At 33.1% G+C, this 20,463-nt stretch overlaps 1 protein-coding gene across 5 annotated transcripts in view; it reads left to right on the forward strand.

Moving 5' to 3' along the window:
- COMMD10 (COMM domain containing 10) overlaps nucleotides 1-20,463 on the forward strand; it is a 213,141-nt gene that overhangs the window by 54,298 nt on the left and 138,380 nt on the right. For 4 of the 5 annotated variants that reach the window (XM_017502039.2, XM_017502041.2, XM_017502038.2 and 1 more), the window contains exon 5: nucleotides 719-829. The exons of the other annotated variant lie outside the window; for it this stretch is intronic. In XM_017502039.2, the coding sequence (XP_017357528.1) occupies nucleotides 719-829 (111 nt within the window). The remainder of the gene's footprint in view (nucleotides 1-718; nucleotides 830-20,463) is intronic. 5 annotated transcript variants of the gene reach the window in all.

Raw genomic sequence — 20,463 nt, forward strand, 5'->3', positions numbered from 1 at the left:
ACTGTTTTTGTCTTACTTGATTAAAATTTTGCTGTTGTGTTAATTAATAAATTCAAAGGAAATGTTCTGATTTGTTTCTTTCGTAACTGGGAATGATAGTAAGAGTACCTTGGAAAGTATGATAGTCTGTTGGATAACATTTGCTGGGTAATAGATATCAATTCTCTGCCTACTTAAATTCATTGTGTCTAAAGGTGTGAATGTCTTACCAACAGAATACTTTAGTTTCCCTCTAAATTAAAGAAAAAAAGCAAATCTTACCTGTATAGTACCTAATGTAAAGATTTTTGAAAGATAATGGGAAGTCATTAAAATGCTTTTCACCTATTTATGCTGTTTACTAGTTGAAATTTGTAACTATTTAAAAGTCATTAGTTTTAAAAAATACTATTTAAAAATAGTAATGTACTATTTAATATTTTAAAACCATTGGCTCTTTTAGCATGTTTCATTGCTTGGTATTAGAATTTTTTATTTTTAGAATAGAGTATATTTAAAGATGACTTTTGCTGTTAAATTTGACAGGTGGGGCATGAGGCCAATCTAATAAGTCCAAAAGGAGAATTCGCAGAGTATGCAGGTTAAAGGAGCCCTGGAACTGACTTTCTATGAAGCCCAGGCTATCCATATATATTCCTGCTGAGTGGAGATTTGCTTCAAGTTGACTGTTTTCTTCCTTCCTTACCATCTCATTCCCATCTGTACCTATCTTTTAAAGCTAGAGACGATTGGATGGCAGCTTAACCTTCAGATGGCTCACTCTGCTCAAGCAAAACTAAAATCTCCTCAAGCTGTATTACAACTCGGAGTGAACAATGAAGATTCAAAGGTAAGAAACGGCATGCCATTAAAAGAATATATTTTGTTTGTTAGGACTTACTTACACTTTTTATTCTTAGCAGTCTTTGCTCTCTGGATTTAAAATTTAAACATAGTTGAGTCAAACAGTTATTAACAAGTATCTTTTTTGACAGATACTGATGTCAGATTTAAATATCACTATTACTTACCTATCTCAAGAAATAGCTTATCTTGCAAGGTACCTTTCTTACAAAAATATTTCATAATGTCTTTTTTTAAATTCTGTAGTAAAAAAAGTTGGTGAAGACCATACAGAATTACGATTTTAATGTTTTAGGTATTTGTGGGTATTGCTGAGTGTTTCATGTTTTTAGCTGAATATATGTAGTAGAGCAAATATTGTTTCTTGTCCAGCTAGTGCCTGGAACAATATGATGGTGTCCTGAATTGTGTTTTTATTTTGTGTGTGTGTGTAATATGCCTGCATACATTTAAATCCCAGCTTTTGAGAAATAGATTTTTTATACCACATGGTGCTTTTTACTTTATTAATTTCACAACAACTTGAACATGATTATTAAAGATCAAAGCATTGCTATAAAATAGTTTTTCATACTGTGGCATATAGGGAAATATATCTTTCAGATATGACAAGAGCTTTTTATCATATTTTATATTGTAATTGATTATCTTTTAAGATAGAAGAGTAGGAGTGACTTTTACCTTCTAAGTAGATAAGACTATCTCATCTTAAGACAAAATAAAATTGAGAATGAGGTAGTAGGGAAGATCTGAGGAAGGAGATTACAGTGGCTGAATGTGATGATAGAATAATGGAAGAGATGTTTTTGTTTCTAACAGGAATTGAAGGATGCAAATATTACTACTTTTTTGTTAAAACTTTCACTGTTCATTATATTATCCACATTTCTGGCTTCTTTAACAAGTGCCTAGCCCAAATTATATTACTATAAAATTCTGTGTAATTGACTTGAGTCTTATATATAATTTATTAGTTTATTACAGTGTTTCAAAAGTGTCATTTTATTTCACAAATTTTCACTGGAAAGTAACATGAACTTAGTGGTTAGAGTCAAGCTGTTATAGTATATCTAGTGGTTTCCTATCATCAGCAGTTTTACCTTCCGTAGTTTCAGTTACCCATGGTCAAACGCCGTTTGAAATAGGTGAGTACAGTACAGTAAGATGAGAGAAAGAGACCATGTTCACATAACTTTATTACACTGTGTTGTTATTGTTGTTCTATTTTATTATGACTGTTAATCTCTTATAGTGCCTTATTTATAAATTTAACTTTATCATAGGTTTGTATATATGGGAGAAAACAGTGTATATGGGGTTCAGTACTAGTCATGATTTCAGGCCTCCACTGGGAGTGTTGGAATGTATCCCCACAGGGGAGGTAGGGGGACTGCTGCATACTCTGCAGTTTAGTGTAGTGTAACCTTGGGCAAATTACTTAACCTTTGATTCTCAGTTTCTTTATCTGTAAAATATAGGTAATAGTATCCATCCATACAATTTTTATGAAGTCTGAATACCTAGTATATGTAAAGTGTTTAGTCCAGTGCCTACTATTACAGTATGTGCTCTATAAATGCTGGCTACTACCATCAACATCAATAAAACTTTTTATTTTTTGCTAAAATAAATCCATTTGTTTTAATTCAAAGTTCTCAGTTTATTTCCTATTGAAATTATTACCTCTTCCCTCATTCCTTGCATTCCCTCCCCTTTTTTTCTTGACTATATTTTTCATATGTATGCTTACTGGAAATAAGGGAGAGGAAAAAGAGCTTGGAAAGTCCCTTTTTTTTTCTTCCATGAACTGAGTAAGGTATTTCTTTAGGTGTAGGATAATGATCTGGAACACAGTAGCGTATACTGGAACTATTCCATGAGTGAAAATACATACATACGTGCACATTCCAAGTAGCTGTTTACTTGTTTTGTTTTTCATCACTACCTAATGTTAAGTCTGTGTAACTAAAAGCATTTTATACATTGGAAGTATACTATTTTGACCACATATATTGGATATGCTTTAAGCATCATGACTTCTGTAACGCTTGACTTTGGAAGCATTTCCAAAGTCCTTTTCCAAGTCCTTCTAGCATCTTTCTTATATCTTCAAAGTATGCCTAAGTGTCTGTTATATTTTTAGGCTGTAGGAATAAAAGAGTAATGCTTCAAGTAAGACAGCCATGTTAATAAGACATTCAGATTATTCAGGAAAGATGTGAATATCTAGATGTGAAATCTAATTCATTTGAAATATGAGCTTGAGTACATTATATTTTTCTGTGTGTTCGTATTTTGAAAGTTTGAATAAATGTATATATGCACATTGATTAACCTTATAACTTTAAAGGTGCAGAGCTAGAGGACCATTTTAATTAACAAATACGCTGAGGAAGAAGAGCAGAAGCACACATACATAAAGGATACTTTCCTTTCATTAAGTGACTTCTTTGTATTGCCTTTCTCTTTTATAGCATTGTATACATTTAGCACCTGTGTGTTGTATCTCCTAAACAATAGACACATAATGAAGTATAGAGCTACCACCACCTGGGCAGAAACATACCATCTCCAAGTGATATGGTGTGCCCTAGCTGTAAAGGAACAGGTTAACAGCTGTAAAGTAGTTAACTAACTACTATACCTGTTTTCCTCAATGAACTGCTGCCTGGAATTATTGCTCTTTCCTTTGTTTATCTCCTTGTATTTTTTATTTATATATATTTTATTGCGTTTTAGGTTTTGGGGTGCATGTAAAGAATATGCAAGATTGTTGCTTAGGTACATATATGGCAGTGTGATTTGCTGCCTTCCTCCCTACCACCTATATCTGGCATTTCTCCCCATGCTATCCCTCCCCAACTCCCACCCACTGCTGTCCCTCCACTATTTCCCTCTGACAGACCCCAGTATGTGATGCTCCCCTCCCTGTGTCCATGTGTTCCCGTTGTTCAACACCTTCCTATGAGTGAGAACATGCAGTGTTTGATTTTCTGTTCTTGTGTCAGTTTGCTGAGAATGATGTTTATCTTCTTGTTTTTATGACTTGGCATCCTGTTCTTTGTTCTCTTCACCTTATTCCTTATGTTGATTTTTATGTAACTCCTGTTATTAAGGACCATAAACTGCTTTTCTCTCAAATATTTACTCTGTTCTGAAATGAGAATTCTTCACAGGTTGGAATATTAAGTAAAGAGAATGAGGGTATAGAGCATGTTTTAGAAAACAAGTTTATTAAAGGAAAGGAGAGCTTTTATAAAAAGGAAGATTAAAAGTGATTAGTGCTTAGTTTATTTTATAAAGTATCTTAAAATAGAACACTGTCATACTTATGAAATTGGTGTTTGTATAAAACAGGAAGCATTGGGTACAGTTCTTATATAGGTGTATTTTACAGGGTGTAGTTATCCTGAAAATATACATATATTAAACAACCGGGAGGATTAGAGTCACTGTAAATTGTGAGGGAGTATTTTGGTAGTGTTTACTTTTTAGCTGTTGAACTGAAAACTTACTGTAATTCACTGAAGGGTGTGGTTTATAAGGATATCTTTCTTCTTTTTCACTTCCAACATACACATGAAAAATGTAGCCTGCAGCGAAGTTTTAATTGCTATCACACTGGATAACACTCTGTGACTGTGGTCTTCTTTCTTAGAACATTTCTGTCTCAAGGCTTTCCTGTTTTTCTACTAATTTTATCACAAAAACTGGGTGATTGTAGCTTTCCTGCAGTATTTTGATATGTATTCTAGTTGTTTTTGGTTAATTGTCTTAGTGTTTGTGTACTGTGTTGAGCAAAGTGAGATTATTTTCCTGTTCCACAGATATCTCGAAAAGTTTTCTGACTTATTTTTAAAGTTTATTTCATTAGGGGGCAGTAGAGTGCTTTGCTTATCTAACCTTTCCTGGCATTCACAGTGTTATTTGAAATAACGATATAATTTTGAAGTCAGTAGTTCAAGGAAATGCTAAGTGTTTACATTTCTAATCTGTATAGAACAATAGAGTTCTCTTATTTCCATAAATAAAGTTAATGCTTATTAATCACATATGTGTAGAACAAATAAATGAAATCATCGTGATTTGGCTTTTTAAATTTGTAAATGATCATTTGCCAAAATAAAAGCTTTTACATTATTGACTTTTTTGCTACATTCTGTCACTTGTATTAATTTCTTTATGAGAAAAAAGAAAATAGTCCATGGCTCTAAGTTTATGATGTATCTAGTTCTAGGCCAATTGTAGTCAGATGAAAGTTCTTTATTGTAGAGAGCAGTGATGTCATTTGTAACAAATGTTGATATTTTGACCGACACCAGCACTTTAACTTTGAATATCTTAAAATACTTAAAATTTTCTCTTAATTTTAGTACATTTTTCCCCCAGTAAATTTGCTGTTGAAGACAAACCTGTTTTATTAATACAGGGATTCCACGTTTTATTTGTATTTCTTACGAGAAAGGATCCTTGTGTTTCTTTTTTTTTCTTTTGTAATAACTGAGGTAAAATGACCTTGACAGTAGAATTTTATTTATCTCAATGTTAAATTACATAACCAGGTTGCAATAAGTACTTTATGTAGAGGTAATTATGATTTTGAATGAATTTGGGACTCTTAATACCAGTTTTCTGACTAAGAGTTCTTCGTTCTTATTTCTAAAATACGTGACAAATTTTGTTTAGTGTGAGAAATTGGGCAAAGTCCTTTTTTAAAGTGTTTACTCTGTGCTACACATGGTATCACCTCCTTTTATATTTAAAACATTTCTTCCAGGCATGATTTTTTATTCATATTTTATTGATAAATGGACAAATGGAAGCACAGAGAAGTTAAATAATATTCCCATGTTTTACAGCTAGTAAACAGTAGAGCTAGGATTTGAATCCAGGCAATTTCATTTGAGTTCTAGTTAATCAGTAGGATGCTGTATCATTTTGTTTATATAATAATTTAGCTGTTGATCTTTTAATATGCGTATATGTTTCAAGGTGTTGAAAGCTATTCTAAAATGTAATGTCGTTTTCTTCATAGGATTGTAGTTACAGGGATTCTAGATTTAATTTTTCTCTTTTCCCTTTATTTGATGAAGTCACAACAATTTTACATTTTTAGTCAATTAGAAATACCAATTATTCTTATGTAGTGAGTAAAGCTATAAATGGTGTCAGTTCAACAGATGCTGCCTCTATTAACAAATACTATTGTAAGGGCTACATGAAATCAATGATGTTGATGTCTTGTGAGCAAATAAGCTATATCAGTTAAAAAGAGAAGATGTCCTCAGATCTATTTAAGACAAGGTTTCTCAGAGAAAAATATGTATGCTATTCAAATCATGAATTCTTGTTATAGAAATTTAAAATATTTTCATTTTAAAGGTGTTGTTAGTATTGACTAATTTGGAAGGACCTTCACATTTTTTAGCTATGTACATGAGTTGGTCTGAATTTTCCTTTTGTTGTTGTTGTCGAGGTATCCCATATCATATCTTTATTAGAATAAATCACACTAAGAATACTTTCTCACCCTTAGACATTCAAAGAAGATAATTCAGCTTAGAGGACATAATTCAGATATGAAAAAAAATCATCCTCTCACATGTTTAACATTGTTGAGTGGCTTTTAAATTGTATATATTTAAGGTATACAACTTGCTATTTTGTTATAAATATACATAGTAAAATGATTGCTGCCATTACGAAAATTAACCCATCCATCACCTGCCATAATTACCTTTTTTGTGTGTACGGTGAAAGCACCTAGTATCTATTTTCCCATCAAAATTTTACTTTACGACGTTATTAACTATAGTCCTCATGCTGTACATCAGATCTTCAGACTTACTTATCCTATGTAACTGCAAGTTTATATGCATTGACCTGCTTCGCCCCATTTTCTCCCTCTCCTTGTCTCTCATAACCACTGTTCAATTAGGCATTTTTTAAAAATTCCACATATAAGTGAGATCATGCAGTATTTTTCTATGTCTGTCTTATTTCACATGGCATAGTGTCCTCCAGATTCATCCATGTTGTTCCGAATGGCAGTATATCCTTTTTCAAGGTTGAATTATATTTCTGTGTGTGTGTTTATGAATCATATATACGTATATGTATGCATATGTATGTGCACACATATGGACACATATGTATATCACAATTTATTGATAGATACTTATGATGTTGTTTCCATATCTTGGCTATTGTGAATAATGCTGCAACAAACATGGGCGTGCAGATATCTCAATATACTGGATTCATTTTCTTTGGTTATATACCAAGCAGGAGATTCCTGAAAGTTCTAGTTTTAATTTTTTGAGGAACCTTCAAACTGTTTTCCTTAATGGCTATACTAATTTACATTTCCACCATCAGTGTACAGTTTCCTTTTCTCCACATTCTAACCAGCATTTGTTATCTGTTGTGTTTTTGATAATAGTCATTCTAACAAGTGTGAGATAATATTTCATTTTGGTTTTGTTTGCATTTCCCCAATGGTTAGTGATATTGAAAATCTTTTCATATATCTGTTGGCCATTCTTATGTCTTCTTTGGAGAAATGTCTATTTAGGTCCTTTGCCCCTTTTAGAATCAAGTTATTATTATTTTGCTAATTGAATTGTGTGAGTTCCTTATATATGTTATATATTAACCCCTTATCAGATACGTGGTTTGCAAATTTTTCTTCAGTCCATAGGCTGTATTTTTTGTTGGTGGTTTCCTCTGCTGTACAGGAGCTCTTAGTTTGATGTAGTTCTACTTTGCTTTTGTTTCTCAAGCTTTTGGTGTGATAATTCAAAATATGACTATGACCGATATCAAGGAGCTTTTTCTCTGTGCTTTCTACTAGGAGTTTTGTGGTTTCAGATCTTATGTTTAGGTCTTTTATCTCTTTTGAGTTTGATTTTTGTGTATGGTGTAAAAGTCCGGTTTCATTGTTTTGCACATGGATATTCAGTTTTCCCAGCACCATTTATTAAAGGGATGATTCTTTAGTTATTGCATGTTCTTGATGGCCTTGTCAAAAATTAATTGAACATGCATATTTGGGTTATTTCTGGGCTCTCTGTAGTATTCCTTTTGTCTGTGTGTCTGGCTTTATGCCAGTATCATACTGTTTTGGTTACTGTAACTTTAAAATGTAATTTAAAATTAAGAAGTGTGATACCTCTAACTTTGTTTTACTTTGTCAAGATGATTTTGGTTATTCAGGGTCTTTTTTGATTCCCTGCAAATTTTAGAATTATTTTTTTCTATTTCTGTGAAAAATGCCATTGGAATTTTAATAGGATTGCACTGAATCTGTATGTTGCTTTAGGTAGTATGGACATTTTAACAATATTAATTCTTCCTATCCATGAACATGGGATATCTTACTGCTTAATTCTGTCGTCTTCAGTTTCTTTAATTCGTGTTTTATAGTTTTCAGATCTTTCACTTCCTTGGTTATATTTATTTCTAGGCATTTTATTCTTTTTACTCCCTTAGCAATGGTATAGTGAAAGGGGGCTGGGAAGAGGAGTGGTGGCTGGGAAAGTGGGAGCACATAAATAAGATTGTTTTCTTGGTTTCTTTTTCAGCTAGATCATTATTTTTGTGAAGAAATGCATCTGATTTTTGTATGGTGATTTTGTAAGGTGTATCCTACTTTACTGAATTTGTTCTTTTTCGTTTGTTTTTTGTTGTTTTACTTTTTGTGGCATTTTAAGGGATTTTTTTTTTTTAACATACATGATTATGTCATCTGTATGTTAAAAAAAAATAAGGAATAATTTTATTGTCCCCTCTTAAGTGAAATGATTTTTTAATGTTGCTTGCCTTTGTTTTAAAATCATTGTGATTCATTTTTCTGTTACCAAAGCTGTATGTGTTTACTGTAGAAAACTTAAAAATTGTAGAAATGTGGAAGGAAAACTTGTTAGACTTACCATGAAGATGCGGGCAATCTATTTTTTATTTTATTTCAGTGTGTATTTAATACAAACTTTTTTTTCCAGAATCTGATCATATAACTTGTTTGAGTTTATATTCTGCCTTTTTTCCCTTAATGCTGTAACAAATCATTTTTCATATTATTTCATATTCATCATTAATATATTTTAAATGACTACTTCATATTATGGCTATGACAGATATACTAGGATTTCTTAATTTTTCTTCTGTCAAATACTGGTTTTTTTTCTAGTATTTTCCTGTTATATTGTAATAAATATCTTTGTGTATATATACTTAGATGCTCAGTAAACATTTATGCATTATGAATGAATGAATGAATGAATGAATGAAGCCTTCTTAGGATTTAGGGTTATTCCTCCAGAGGATGATTACTGTGTCAAAGGGTATAAACCAAAATAAGACAAAACATCTTGTATAGTTTGATAAATGGCTTTCCAAAATCATTTTGGGGAATACACACAGAAATGCAAAGGTTGCATTCAGAGGATTTCATAGCTTCTGCAGAAGGATGTAACACTACTATTTCAAAAATACATTCTTTAATAACTAGGTAATTAATTACTTTGGATTTTAGGAGACTAGTAAAAATCCCAGATATTTTTGTAATGTTATAGTGATCTCTCTTTTAAACTTTTGTATTACATTAGTGTACAAATTAAACAAGCTTTTGTTATGTGTATTTTATTTTATTATAGAACATGTAGAAGCAATCTGATCAAATACTTAAGCAGTTAAAGAAAGTAGAAATAATTCTTATTTGTTAGATAATTGCCAAGGTACGTTGAAAACAAAACCTGCTTCTTTGGAATCAAATTTATTTAAATATTTTTAAGGTTTTGTGAGTCTAGTTTTCTGATTCTTAGTTTGTTTTGTATCCATTTTCATTGTGATCAATTTCTCAGTGAAGTTATCTTTGAAGGTTTTATGTTTTCTAAATAAGAGCAAATACAGAAATGTTTTCCCTCTAGTTAATGTATTCTTTTTTTTTTTTTTTTTTTTTTTTTTTTTTTTTGGTTTTGTGGTCAACATGACTTTTTAAACGACAGTATTATGTAGTCAAGTATATTGATAGAAATCGTATGTATATAACTCCTGTGTAACGTAAAGCAAACCTCCTCCATGTTTGTGGGTGTGTGTGTGTAATTTTTTTTTTTTTCATATTTCAGGCTGTCAAATGGAAAGTCTGCATTTATCCATAATGAGACTTTATAAGCTAACAAAAATATTGTTTCAGATGCTACTTAACTTTGATGAGTGAAAATACACAATATTAATACACCATAGAGGTTGGTATTTATGTGGAGAAAATGATAATAGAGACTTGGAGGAGAAAATCTCTGTTAAAAATACTCCAAACATTTTGGGCAATTCAGAATTAAAACATCATTGTTTTACTAAAATTCTTTTTTAAAAAATTTGTGAGATTCCACAGTAAGGAAGCAAATACTATCTTCACTTGTCTTTTCTAACTTCTGAATCCTGTAGTCTCTGAAATCCAGAAGCAGTTGATAATTGTAGAATTTTAAAAACAGAGTATGTTTAGAAGAACTTTTAAATTTCATTTGATGTATTTTCATGTATTAGAAATGACAATAATGTAAATGAATGACATAAATATTTTGACATAAAAGTATTAACAATGAATTAGACATCTGGACAAGTAAAATGCTAAATTCAATAAAGCAAATATTTATGCAGTAACTTTTTAGACATCTTGAATTCAGTTCATGCAATATTTTTTAAACATTTACTACATGTGAGTTGCTAGGCAAGGTGTTCGTGATATAGGCAGGTTTTATTTTCTATCATGGAGTTTATGGGCTAGCAGGAAATACATATGTTAAGCCAGTAAATATAAGTTTGATGACTAGTACAAAGGAGGAAGTAAATGGAAACCAATAGCAAGGAATTAGAAACTGACAGACAGAGGAGTTTTCAGATGGAGGAAAAAGCATATGAAAGAGGACAGAGGTGTATCTTTTGAGCATTTCAAAAATTAAGGCACCTGAGATATCCAGGTGGAGATTGTTAGGTTTGTAGCCTGAGACATGGGAGAAAATTATAGACTAGACATTGAGGTTTGGAAATCATTGAGATTATAATTTCAGGCATGAGAATGGAAGAAATCACTTAGAAGATATAGAACTCCATGAATGCTAACATTTAAATGGCAAGTAGAATTGTAGGAGCTTATGACAGTGATTGGAAGGAAACAGCCAAACACCAAAGGAAGAGAGCATTTGTTAGGGGTGAATCATGTCACATGTTGCTACTTAGAGGGAAGTAGGGGCAGAGAAAGAAGATAATTCTCACAGCCATGAAGTAAGTGCTAGTATTTTCCTGTTAAGTAGATCAAGAAACCAAAACTCAGTGATTAAGCATCTTTCTTTAAATTGGATACTAGAAAGTGATAGTGCCATAATTTGAACCCAGGTCTGTCTGACTCCATAGCCTGAGCTTATAATCACTATATAGTGTTAAAAAATGAATTTAGTGACATGGAGATCATTGCTGATCACTTTGTGGGACAGGAGAAGAAAATATTTCGAGATGAAGGGCAATATTGAATGCTATTTGAGAGGTCAGAAAAGAGAAGAACAGATATGTGACTATTGGATTTCGTAAAGTGGACTTCTCTGATGACCTAGACAATAATGATTTCAATAACAATTGAGAGGAGGAGAAGGAAACCTGATTGAGGAAAATTGAGTAAAGAATATGAGGTGAGAAAGTGGAAGCAATGATACAGGTAACCCTTTCAAAAAGTAGGGAAATAGGGCAGTTGATATAGGGGAATGTGGATTCAGTAACTGGAGAGATTAGAGGAGGTTTGTATGCAGATGTTACAGATCCATGGGAAAGAAAATGATACAGAATGGAGAGGGATATATTAATACACTTCTTGAGAAACTGAGATGTGAGATTTAGAGAATCTCTGAATGGAAAAGTTGGATTGATTGGAGTGGGAACATTTAATTTGTCTTCAGTAGAGAAAGAAGAGTATGGGTCAAGGTAGGTGGTTTTGATGGTGGAAAGATAAAGTTATAATGGTCTGATTGCTTCTGTTTTCTCAATGCTGCAGTCATGAGGTTGGGAGAATGGGGCAGCCCTAATAGGTTTGAGGACAGAGAACAAAGAGTGAAATAGTTAATCTTGGATATTGGACAAATGAACAAACTAGGTATTTTAGGGTATTTTACTGTTACTACACAGTGCTGATTGCCCAATTGTGATATGTGATCATGAATTTAAGATAAGAACTGTTGACAGGTTGTATATTTTTCTTCATCTATTTTTAATTGCTCAGGTGTGCATGTGGAGTAGGTGGATGACTGGGTTTAATCACAGTTTTATCTTTGTCAGGTGTTTTCAGTGAAAGGGGATAAGAAAAAGAGGTGTGCCTATGTCTACAAAAGAGTAAATTTTAGTAACTGACCCTGGAATCCAAATTGGGCCAGGTGGAAAGTGAGGATATTGGTTATGTGTGTTTGGGGGCAGGGTGGTGAGTGATGGAGAGGGAGAAACTATCTAGAAATATAGCTGGAACCTAGCCATAGTCTCTGATATGGTTAGGCTTTGTGTCCCCACCCAGATCTCATCTTGAATTATAATCCTCTCAATCCCCATAATCCCCATATATCAAGGGAGAAACCAGGTGGAGGCAACTGAATCATGGGGGTGGTTCCCCCATGCTGTTCTTGTGATAGTGGGTGAGTTCTCAGGAGATCTGATAGTTTTATAAGGGGCTCTTCCCCTCTTTGTTTGGCACTTCTCCTTCCTGCCATCTTGAGAAGAAGGTGCCTTGCTTCCCCTTCGCCTTCTGTCATGATTGTAAGTTTCCTGAGGCCTTCCAGCCATGCTGAACTGTGAGTCAATTAAAACTCTTTCCTTTATAAATTACCCAGTCTTGGACAGTTCTTAAAAAGCAGTATGGAAATGGACTAATACAGCTTCCCCAGAGGTTTGTAAAGGAGCCTCACATATATGCATTATTTTCCAGGATCACTCAGGAACTTTTAATTTGAATGTTCGGATCTTTGTGGCTTGATCAGGTGTACAGTTTATCCTTTAAGACGAAGTGGATACCTATAAAACTTGAAAGCTGATCTCTTCTGAATCCTTACCCTGCATCAGCTTGGAAACTGAAGTGGTCTAATTATATGAAGATTTATTCTGTATCCTAGGAGTTCCCAGTGTGTGTCCAGTGGCTACTCCTTGATCTCTTGCTTCCTTGGTTGATAATATACCCAGCATCTGCTGGAAATAGTGGAGTATTAATTTCATGTGAAAATTTTATATGTTGTTTGAATTATTAGCTTTTAAACATCAGCGGTGATTTTCTGAATTGCTCTCCTGAATCTAGTGTTCTGATATTGAGGGTAGTATTATAAATTTTGCCTTCAAGACAAGGTAAGATGTCTAGATTAAGTTTTCTTATGAATAAATTGCATTATTGAATATTGAATCTAGTCGCAATTATTTTGGCAATAAAAGGAGTTGACAAACACCCTTTTCTCCTGGCATAGTTTAAATAAGATTTTAAGCATGTTTACAGTGTTAGTTACTGTGTGAATACTTAAATATGTCTTTAATGGATTGTGAAGATTATAATTTTTTCAGATTTTTTCTTTCCTTTATATGATAATTATTTAAAGCAAATTAAACTTATGTAAAGAGGAAGAATAATTGTAACTATATACAGTATTTCTCAGAACAAATTGTTGGACACTTTTGGCTATTTTGATGGTATTGGGAAAGGGAAGATTCTTCTATTAAGTTTTTATATAAAATCTTCTCTTTATTTTTGTTTTTCACAGTTTCTCAACTGTCCTTAATACTTTTGATCCAAAACTGCAACCTTTCAGAAATGTCATGTCCATATTTTTAAAAACTAAAGTGCTTTAAGGATTTAATCAGATCCTCAAGTCTTACATCACTGGACTTATTTGGAAATGTGGCTATCCTAAGATGCCTACTGATTATGAGTCTGATTTGTGTGTTTTCTTTTGGGTATTTAGCATCAACTCAGCACCATTAGTTCTGTGTTTTTGGTCTGTATCTGGATATATTCGAGGATCTGCTGAAGACAACTGTTCAGTTAGTGTACAGGGAACAGTCAGTTGTAGTTATTTTATCATATGTTGGAGAATGATGTTCATAAGGCAGTAGGAATATACCATAACTAGGGCCATAGATGAACAAAGGGATAGAAACAGGATTGATGAAGCAGTGTTGTCCTTTATCTCACCGATTATCCCACCCTTTGCTACCAGCACAAAAAAGAGACAGACAGGATTAATATAATCTAATTTTTTACAAACTCTTTTAACTTGCTTGTTTCATAAATATTTGATACTTAAGTATAATCAATGAAGTAGCAAATTATACAAAATTTTAAAAAATATATCATATTTTAAGCTTTTAAAAATTGGTTGACTATTTGGAATTTATATAAATTTTTATACAGTCAGTAACTGTGCTATTATGACATCAGTGAAACTGTATATTTGTTGTGATTGTTGTGGATTGTTAAACATGTATTTCACAAATTATATACTGGTTGAAGATGAAATGTAATAGTAAATGAGTATGTAGAAAGAAATTCTTGTTTATAAATTTCATGTTTAAAGAATCTTGATTTTATCTTTTTAAAAATTCTTTTATACTTTTCTAAAATTATACAAGTAGTTTACATTGAGGGAAAATCAAAAAATGTAAGAAAATTCACCTACAATTCTACCTAGAGGTAATCACTTTGAGTGGCATATTTAATTAGCATATATCTTTACAGATCTGTCCATTGTAAACTAGTTTTCTTTCCTCATAAAGCATTATATTGTAAACAACATCTTTTATTGTCAGTAAATGAGCTTCTACTCAGCAACATCATTTTAAATGACTACGTAGGATTCTGTTGTTTTTATGTTCCATTTCTTATTTCTTTTTTTGGTAAATATAATTTATTTCTTCAAATAGTTTTTCAGTAGTACATTTTCCTTTAAAGCCATATTTAAAATACTAGATACTAACATGTTGACTAAAGTGATGAAATTAGATTTTAGAAATGCTATTCATGTAAATCCTGTTGGAATTCTAGTAATTGCCAAAATATTTGATTTTTATTGCTGGGAGACTTCCTTTTTCAGAGATTAACATGTTTAGACATATAGTTTAGAATGTCTTAAAACTGTGTGAGTATTTATTAATTCATGAGGTCCCTAAACCATGAGATTTTGTTCCTTCCTTTGCCTCCTTTCTTTCACTTTCCCCCTCTTGGTTTCTTCTTTATGATAGAGTAGATATGAAGTTTCTTTCAGACTTAAAGAAGTTCCACCCCATCCATTATAAAGGGGTAATTTTACCTATATTTAATGTGCCGCTACCTCCTTGGTGAGAGCAGTACAATAAATATCCCAACATAATGCCTTTGTTGTTCCCAACAGTAAAATGACGAGAATTGTCCAGGTACAACTTTATTTATGGAATGAGCAAAGGGTTGTGGAATTTTTAGCCAAAAGGGATTTTATGTGTGTTTGTCAATGGATTCTTTTTTTTTTTTTTTTTTTTCTGCCAATGGATTCTTAATATGACACTAAAAGCATGAGCAACAAAAGAGAAACGATAAATTGGACTTCATTTAAATCGAAATCTTTCGTGTATCAAAGGATGTTGTCAAGAAATTAGAAGGACAACCTGGAGAATGGGAGAAAACATTTTTAAATTACATAAATCATATGGGATTTGTATATAGAGTAAATAAAGAACTCTTAAAACTCAACAGCAAAAACACACACAAAACCCTAATTTTTAAATTTATTTTATTTATTAATATTTTTTGAGAAGAGTTGCTCTGTCACTGGAGTGCAGTGGCATGGTCATAGCTCACTGCAGCCTCAGCCTTCTAGACTCAAGTGACCGTCCTGCCTCAGTAGAGCTGGGACTACAGGCACCTGTCACTAGGCCTGGCTAATTACAAAAATTGTTTTTGGTAAAGACGGAATCTCACTTTGTTGTCCAGGCTGGTCTTGAACTTCTGGGCTCAAGCTCTCTTCCCACCTAGGCCTCTCTAAGTGCCAGGATTACAGGTGGTCACTAAGTGGCAGCCACTGTGTCTGGCCAGCAACGTAATTTTTAAAATGAGCAAAAGACTTGAATAGACATTTCTCCAAAGAACATATGCAGTTGGCCAATAAATGTGAAAAGATGGTCAACATCGTTAGTCATTAGGGCAATGAAAATCAGAACCACAATGATATTTCATACCCACTAGCATGGCTATAATTTTTTTCAAATAAGGAAAATAAGTGTTGGTAAGGATGTGGAGAGATTGGGACCTTCATAATTGCTGGTGGGAACATAAAATGTTGCAGCTCCTGTGGAAAACAGTTTGGTGGTTCCTCCAAAATTTGAACATAGAATTACCATGGGCTCTGCAATTCCACTCCTAGGTATATACACAAAAGAATTAAAAACAAAGGCTCAAACATGAACATGTACACAAATATTTACAGCAGAACTATTCATAGCTAAAAGATGGAAATAACCCTATGTCAATCCATTTGTGCTACTGTAACAAGATACCTGAGACTAGGTAATTTATAAGGAACAGAAATTTATCTCTTATAATACTGGAGGCCGAAAATTTCAAGATGTAGGGACTGGCATTCAGTGTCTGCTGAGGGCCTTCTTGCTGTGTCTTACATAATAGAAGAGAAGAGAGAGCAAGCACACCCATTCCTTCAAGCTTTTCTAAGTGCCGTAATCCCTTCCATGAGCGTTTTGTCTTCATAACTTCATCAACCCTTGAAGGTCTCACCTTTTAACACTGTTATGTTGGTGATTATGTTTCAAAATATAAATTTTAAGGAATACATTCAGATCATAGCCAAGTGTCTATCAGTGAATGAATGGATAAACAAGGTGTGTTGTATACATAGAATGGGATATTACTGAGCTGTAAAAAGGATTGATGTACTGATATGTGTTATAATGTGGATGAACCTTGAAAATATTATGCCATGTAATAGAAGCCAGACACAAAAGGTCACTTATTATATGAATTTATTTATATGAAAAATCCAGGTTAGGCAAATCCATAGAAATTTGTAATTGCAGTGTCTGGGAGAAGAAAAGGATGGAGAGTTGACCTTAATGGGTATGAGTTTCTTCTTGGTGTGGTAAAAGTGTTCTGGAATTAGATAGCATTGTGGCTGTATTGGAAGCTACTAAATTGTACACTTTAAAATGATTAAAATGGTACATTTTATAAAGACACACACCCTGTTAGAAATAAATCAACCTTTTAAGTTTGCTGATGAGAACATTCAGTCCCAGTGAGGCTACATGATGTGTAAGTTGATTATTGGCACAGCTAGATGAGAACTTAATCCGATATAATGGAGGGAACATTGGACTTGAAGTGAGAAGGCTGAATTTAAATTCTTGGACTGTGGGAAATTTTCTGTGGCATATTCTCCAATTTGAAAATATGTTGGTAATACTTGCCTCATAGTGTTATTGATAGAGTTAAATAAAATAATGCTTGTGAAATGCCTATTATAATGGTTCTCACATGGTGACTAATGTTAATGTTAGTTGAATTTGAATTTGCAGTGCTATAGTTTATTAGGAACATGAGTTACTCTGGAAAGTAATTTTTACAAATATATTATCTTGGAGAATAGTTGAATACTGGCTTGGTGGCTTATATAATAATTTGCTCTTTGAAAAAAACTGTGCAGTAGTACAGTAATCTGCTTTGTAACCTGGCTGATAGAATTGAGACTGAGTTGTCTGTAGCCATCATTTTAAACAAATCACTGTTCCTTTTCTCTTTAGTAGAAATGAGTCTCAAATGAATACAGAGGAAGAATACCACTTCCATAATTACTAATATTCTATTGTAGATGACTTGAACTCTTTCCCTGTGGGATTTTTTTTTTTCCACAGTGGCCTTTCATAGAGTGTGAGCTGTGAAAGAAGAAATCCACAGGGGTAGTATGGCAATGTGCCAACTGTAAATGTAGATCAAAAATTTTGCTCTATATCATCATCCTCAATTGTAATGCTTTGTATTTACTTAGTAGCTTTCAGCTATAGGACTCAAAAGTCTACAAATAACCTCAAAACACTCCATTGAGGCAGGCATAAAGTAATCATTATTTTTGGTTAAAAGAGGAAGTGGATGGTAGTATTATTTAATTGTCAATTTTGGAATAAAAGAAGAAATCATCTTTTAAAAATATGCTGCTAGTTACAGCATGATCTTTTTTTAAAATTAGAAACCAGAAGTTTTTCTCCTTCATGTTAATGATGGTCCAATTTTCAGCCCCATTTTAATTTGGTTATTTTCACTACTATTTGACTGATTGTATTATGTGTGGACCTCATTTGATTCTAAAGTACAGGAAAATATGAAAATTATAAGCATGCACCTTAAGTAGTTTCATTGACCTATTTAAATTTGTGAAATCTTTTTTTTTTTTGCTGTAAACAGATGAGCACAACAATTTATAGATAGCTTTGTAAGTATTTTGTTTCCAGCTATACAGAAGTTGCATAATAGCTACCCACTCAGGTATTTTAGATTGGCATGGTAATGACTGTTTAATAATACTGCTGTGACATAATACCATATTTGTGGATCTTTTCAATGGTACACATAAATGACCTTTATGAATAAAATAGTGCTACCTATCCTATGTATTTTGGCCGTATGTTTCCTAAAAGCAATAATCTTTGGAAATGGACAGCTCTTATATAGGCTAAGATATAGGATAAGTTTAAAAAGACAAATTAAAATGGAGTCTAATTAATAGTTATTCCTGAAAAAATGTAAGCCTTTCTCATGAGGACATTTTCTATCGAAAAGTAAATGTGGGTCAGGGCTCTTTTGGAGGCTGAGGGGATATCTAGTTTCTTCATAATATTATATAAAATTTGCAAGCGGCTGAGCTATTTCATTGTTTCCCCTGCAACCTGGATGGAGCTGATCAAAGCTGAGGGTCTTGGTAGCTGCAGAGCACACGGTATCACTCACTATACCTGATTCAAATGATCAAGACAATAATGATAATAGATAGAATTTATTGACCCATTAATATGTGCCAGGTATTTTTCTGTGGGCTTTTATATTTTTTTCTCATTGGACCTTTGCAATTATTAACCAATGAGTTACTTTTATTGGCTCAAAGGGCTGAAAATAATTTGCAGCTTAATAAAGTAGCCACTTTGCTTCCATAGTAATTGCTTTGCCACCTGTTTAAGTGTGATCCGTGGCGTCTCTACTAAACCCTATTCTCATAATGTCTATCTTGCTCTTAAACATTTTGTTTTGATAGCCATGAAGCTCTCCTCAGAGTAGGTGATTTATTTCCATTTGCCAAATGTGAAGATTGAGAGAATGACCTTGATAAAGGGTTGAGTTGAGAATTTTTCCTGTTTTTTTTTTTTTTTTTCCCCTGGTGGGGCTTTCTGGGTGATGGAGCACTTATCGTACTAGAGAATCTGATAATTTGTAGGCATAAAATAGAATCTGTAACTGGATTTTATTCGGAGTTTAGTTATTCAACCACAATACAAGTAGACAAGAAGTCAGCTGAGATACTGATTGACTTCATAAGCCCTTGGGGCAGCCAGACAGTGTCTGAGGGGACCTGAGTTCCCAGCCACCTAATCTCAAGCTGCATTGTTACTTATCTGCTTTGTAGACTGTAAGCATATTATTTACTGTCAGTGCCAGAATGTGAGTTAGACTTGGGAAGCATAATTTCACTGAGAAATGGAAAGAAAAAGAAATTTTAAAATATTTTGTTACTTTTTAATCTAGTTCTCTCTTCCATTGTCTGATTACTGATCAGATATAGAAAATGCTCATATTTATTTATAACTTGAAATTTGTACTGGGTAGTTTATTGTTAGTGATCTCAAAAGTTTATAGCGGTGAGTTGCATCATTTCCTGAGCAATGCAATATGTGTCCACCAGTCAGTTGCGTTAGTTGACAGAGGACAAACATGACCTGCTTTCTGAGAGTGCTGTTCACCTGGATGCTTTTCATTTTCGATATTCCTGTTGAGGAATTTTGGTTTACTAGTAGTTTCACGTTATCTTTGGAGCTCTGATATAAAAATTCTTTCAGATGCTTTAGGTAAGACTTAGTTTATAATTGATTGATACACATTAAGTGATTTGTGTAGCAAGTTGGCCCAAAGCTATATACAAAGGCCACCTTTATTCGTCACACATGGTTTTCCATAATCTTTATCTCTGGCAGCCTTGACCACAAAACTTTTCTTTTCTTTTTGCATGTAAACTTTAAAAGAAATGTTAGCCCCCCCCTTTTTTTTTAATGTACAGTGGATCTCATTTTATGGAGGGTTGGAATTTTGGGTCTCACTTTAGTGTAAAAGGTGATAATCTCAGAGACAAGGCTGTTCTTGAGAGGGAGAGGGAGTTCCTTAGGAAAGTACCACACTGGATCCCAGTGTAACATTTCTAATTAAGTCCATGACAGCTGTGTTATTTTTGTTTAGCAGTTTTGTTGGAACTATTGCTATTTCTTTACTTAAACATTCAGAACACATGTATGTATCTTTTAACATTGGCCTTTAGCACGCATGAGATCCTGGAAACACACAGCAGATTCACCTTTTCCATCTCA

This window comes from Cebus imitator, unplaced genomic scaffold, assembly GCF_001604975.1.
Source record: "Cebus imitator isolate Cc_AM_T3 unplaced genomic scaffold, Cebus_imitator-1.0 Scaffold288, whole genome shotgun sequence".
Classification (NCBI taxonomy): domain Eukaryota; kingdom Metazoa; phylum Chordata; class Mammalia; order Primates; family Cebidae; genus Cebus; species Cebus imitator.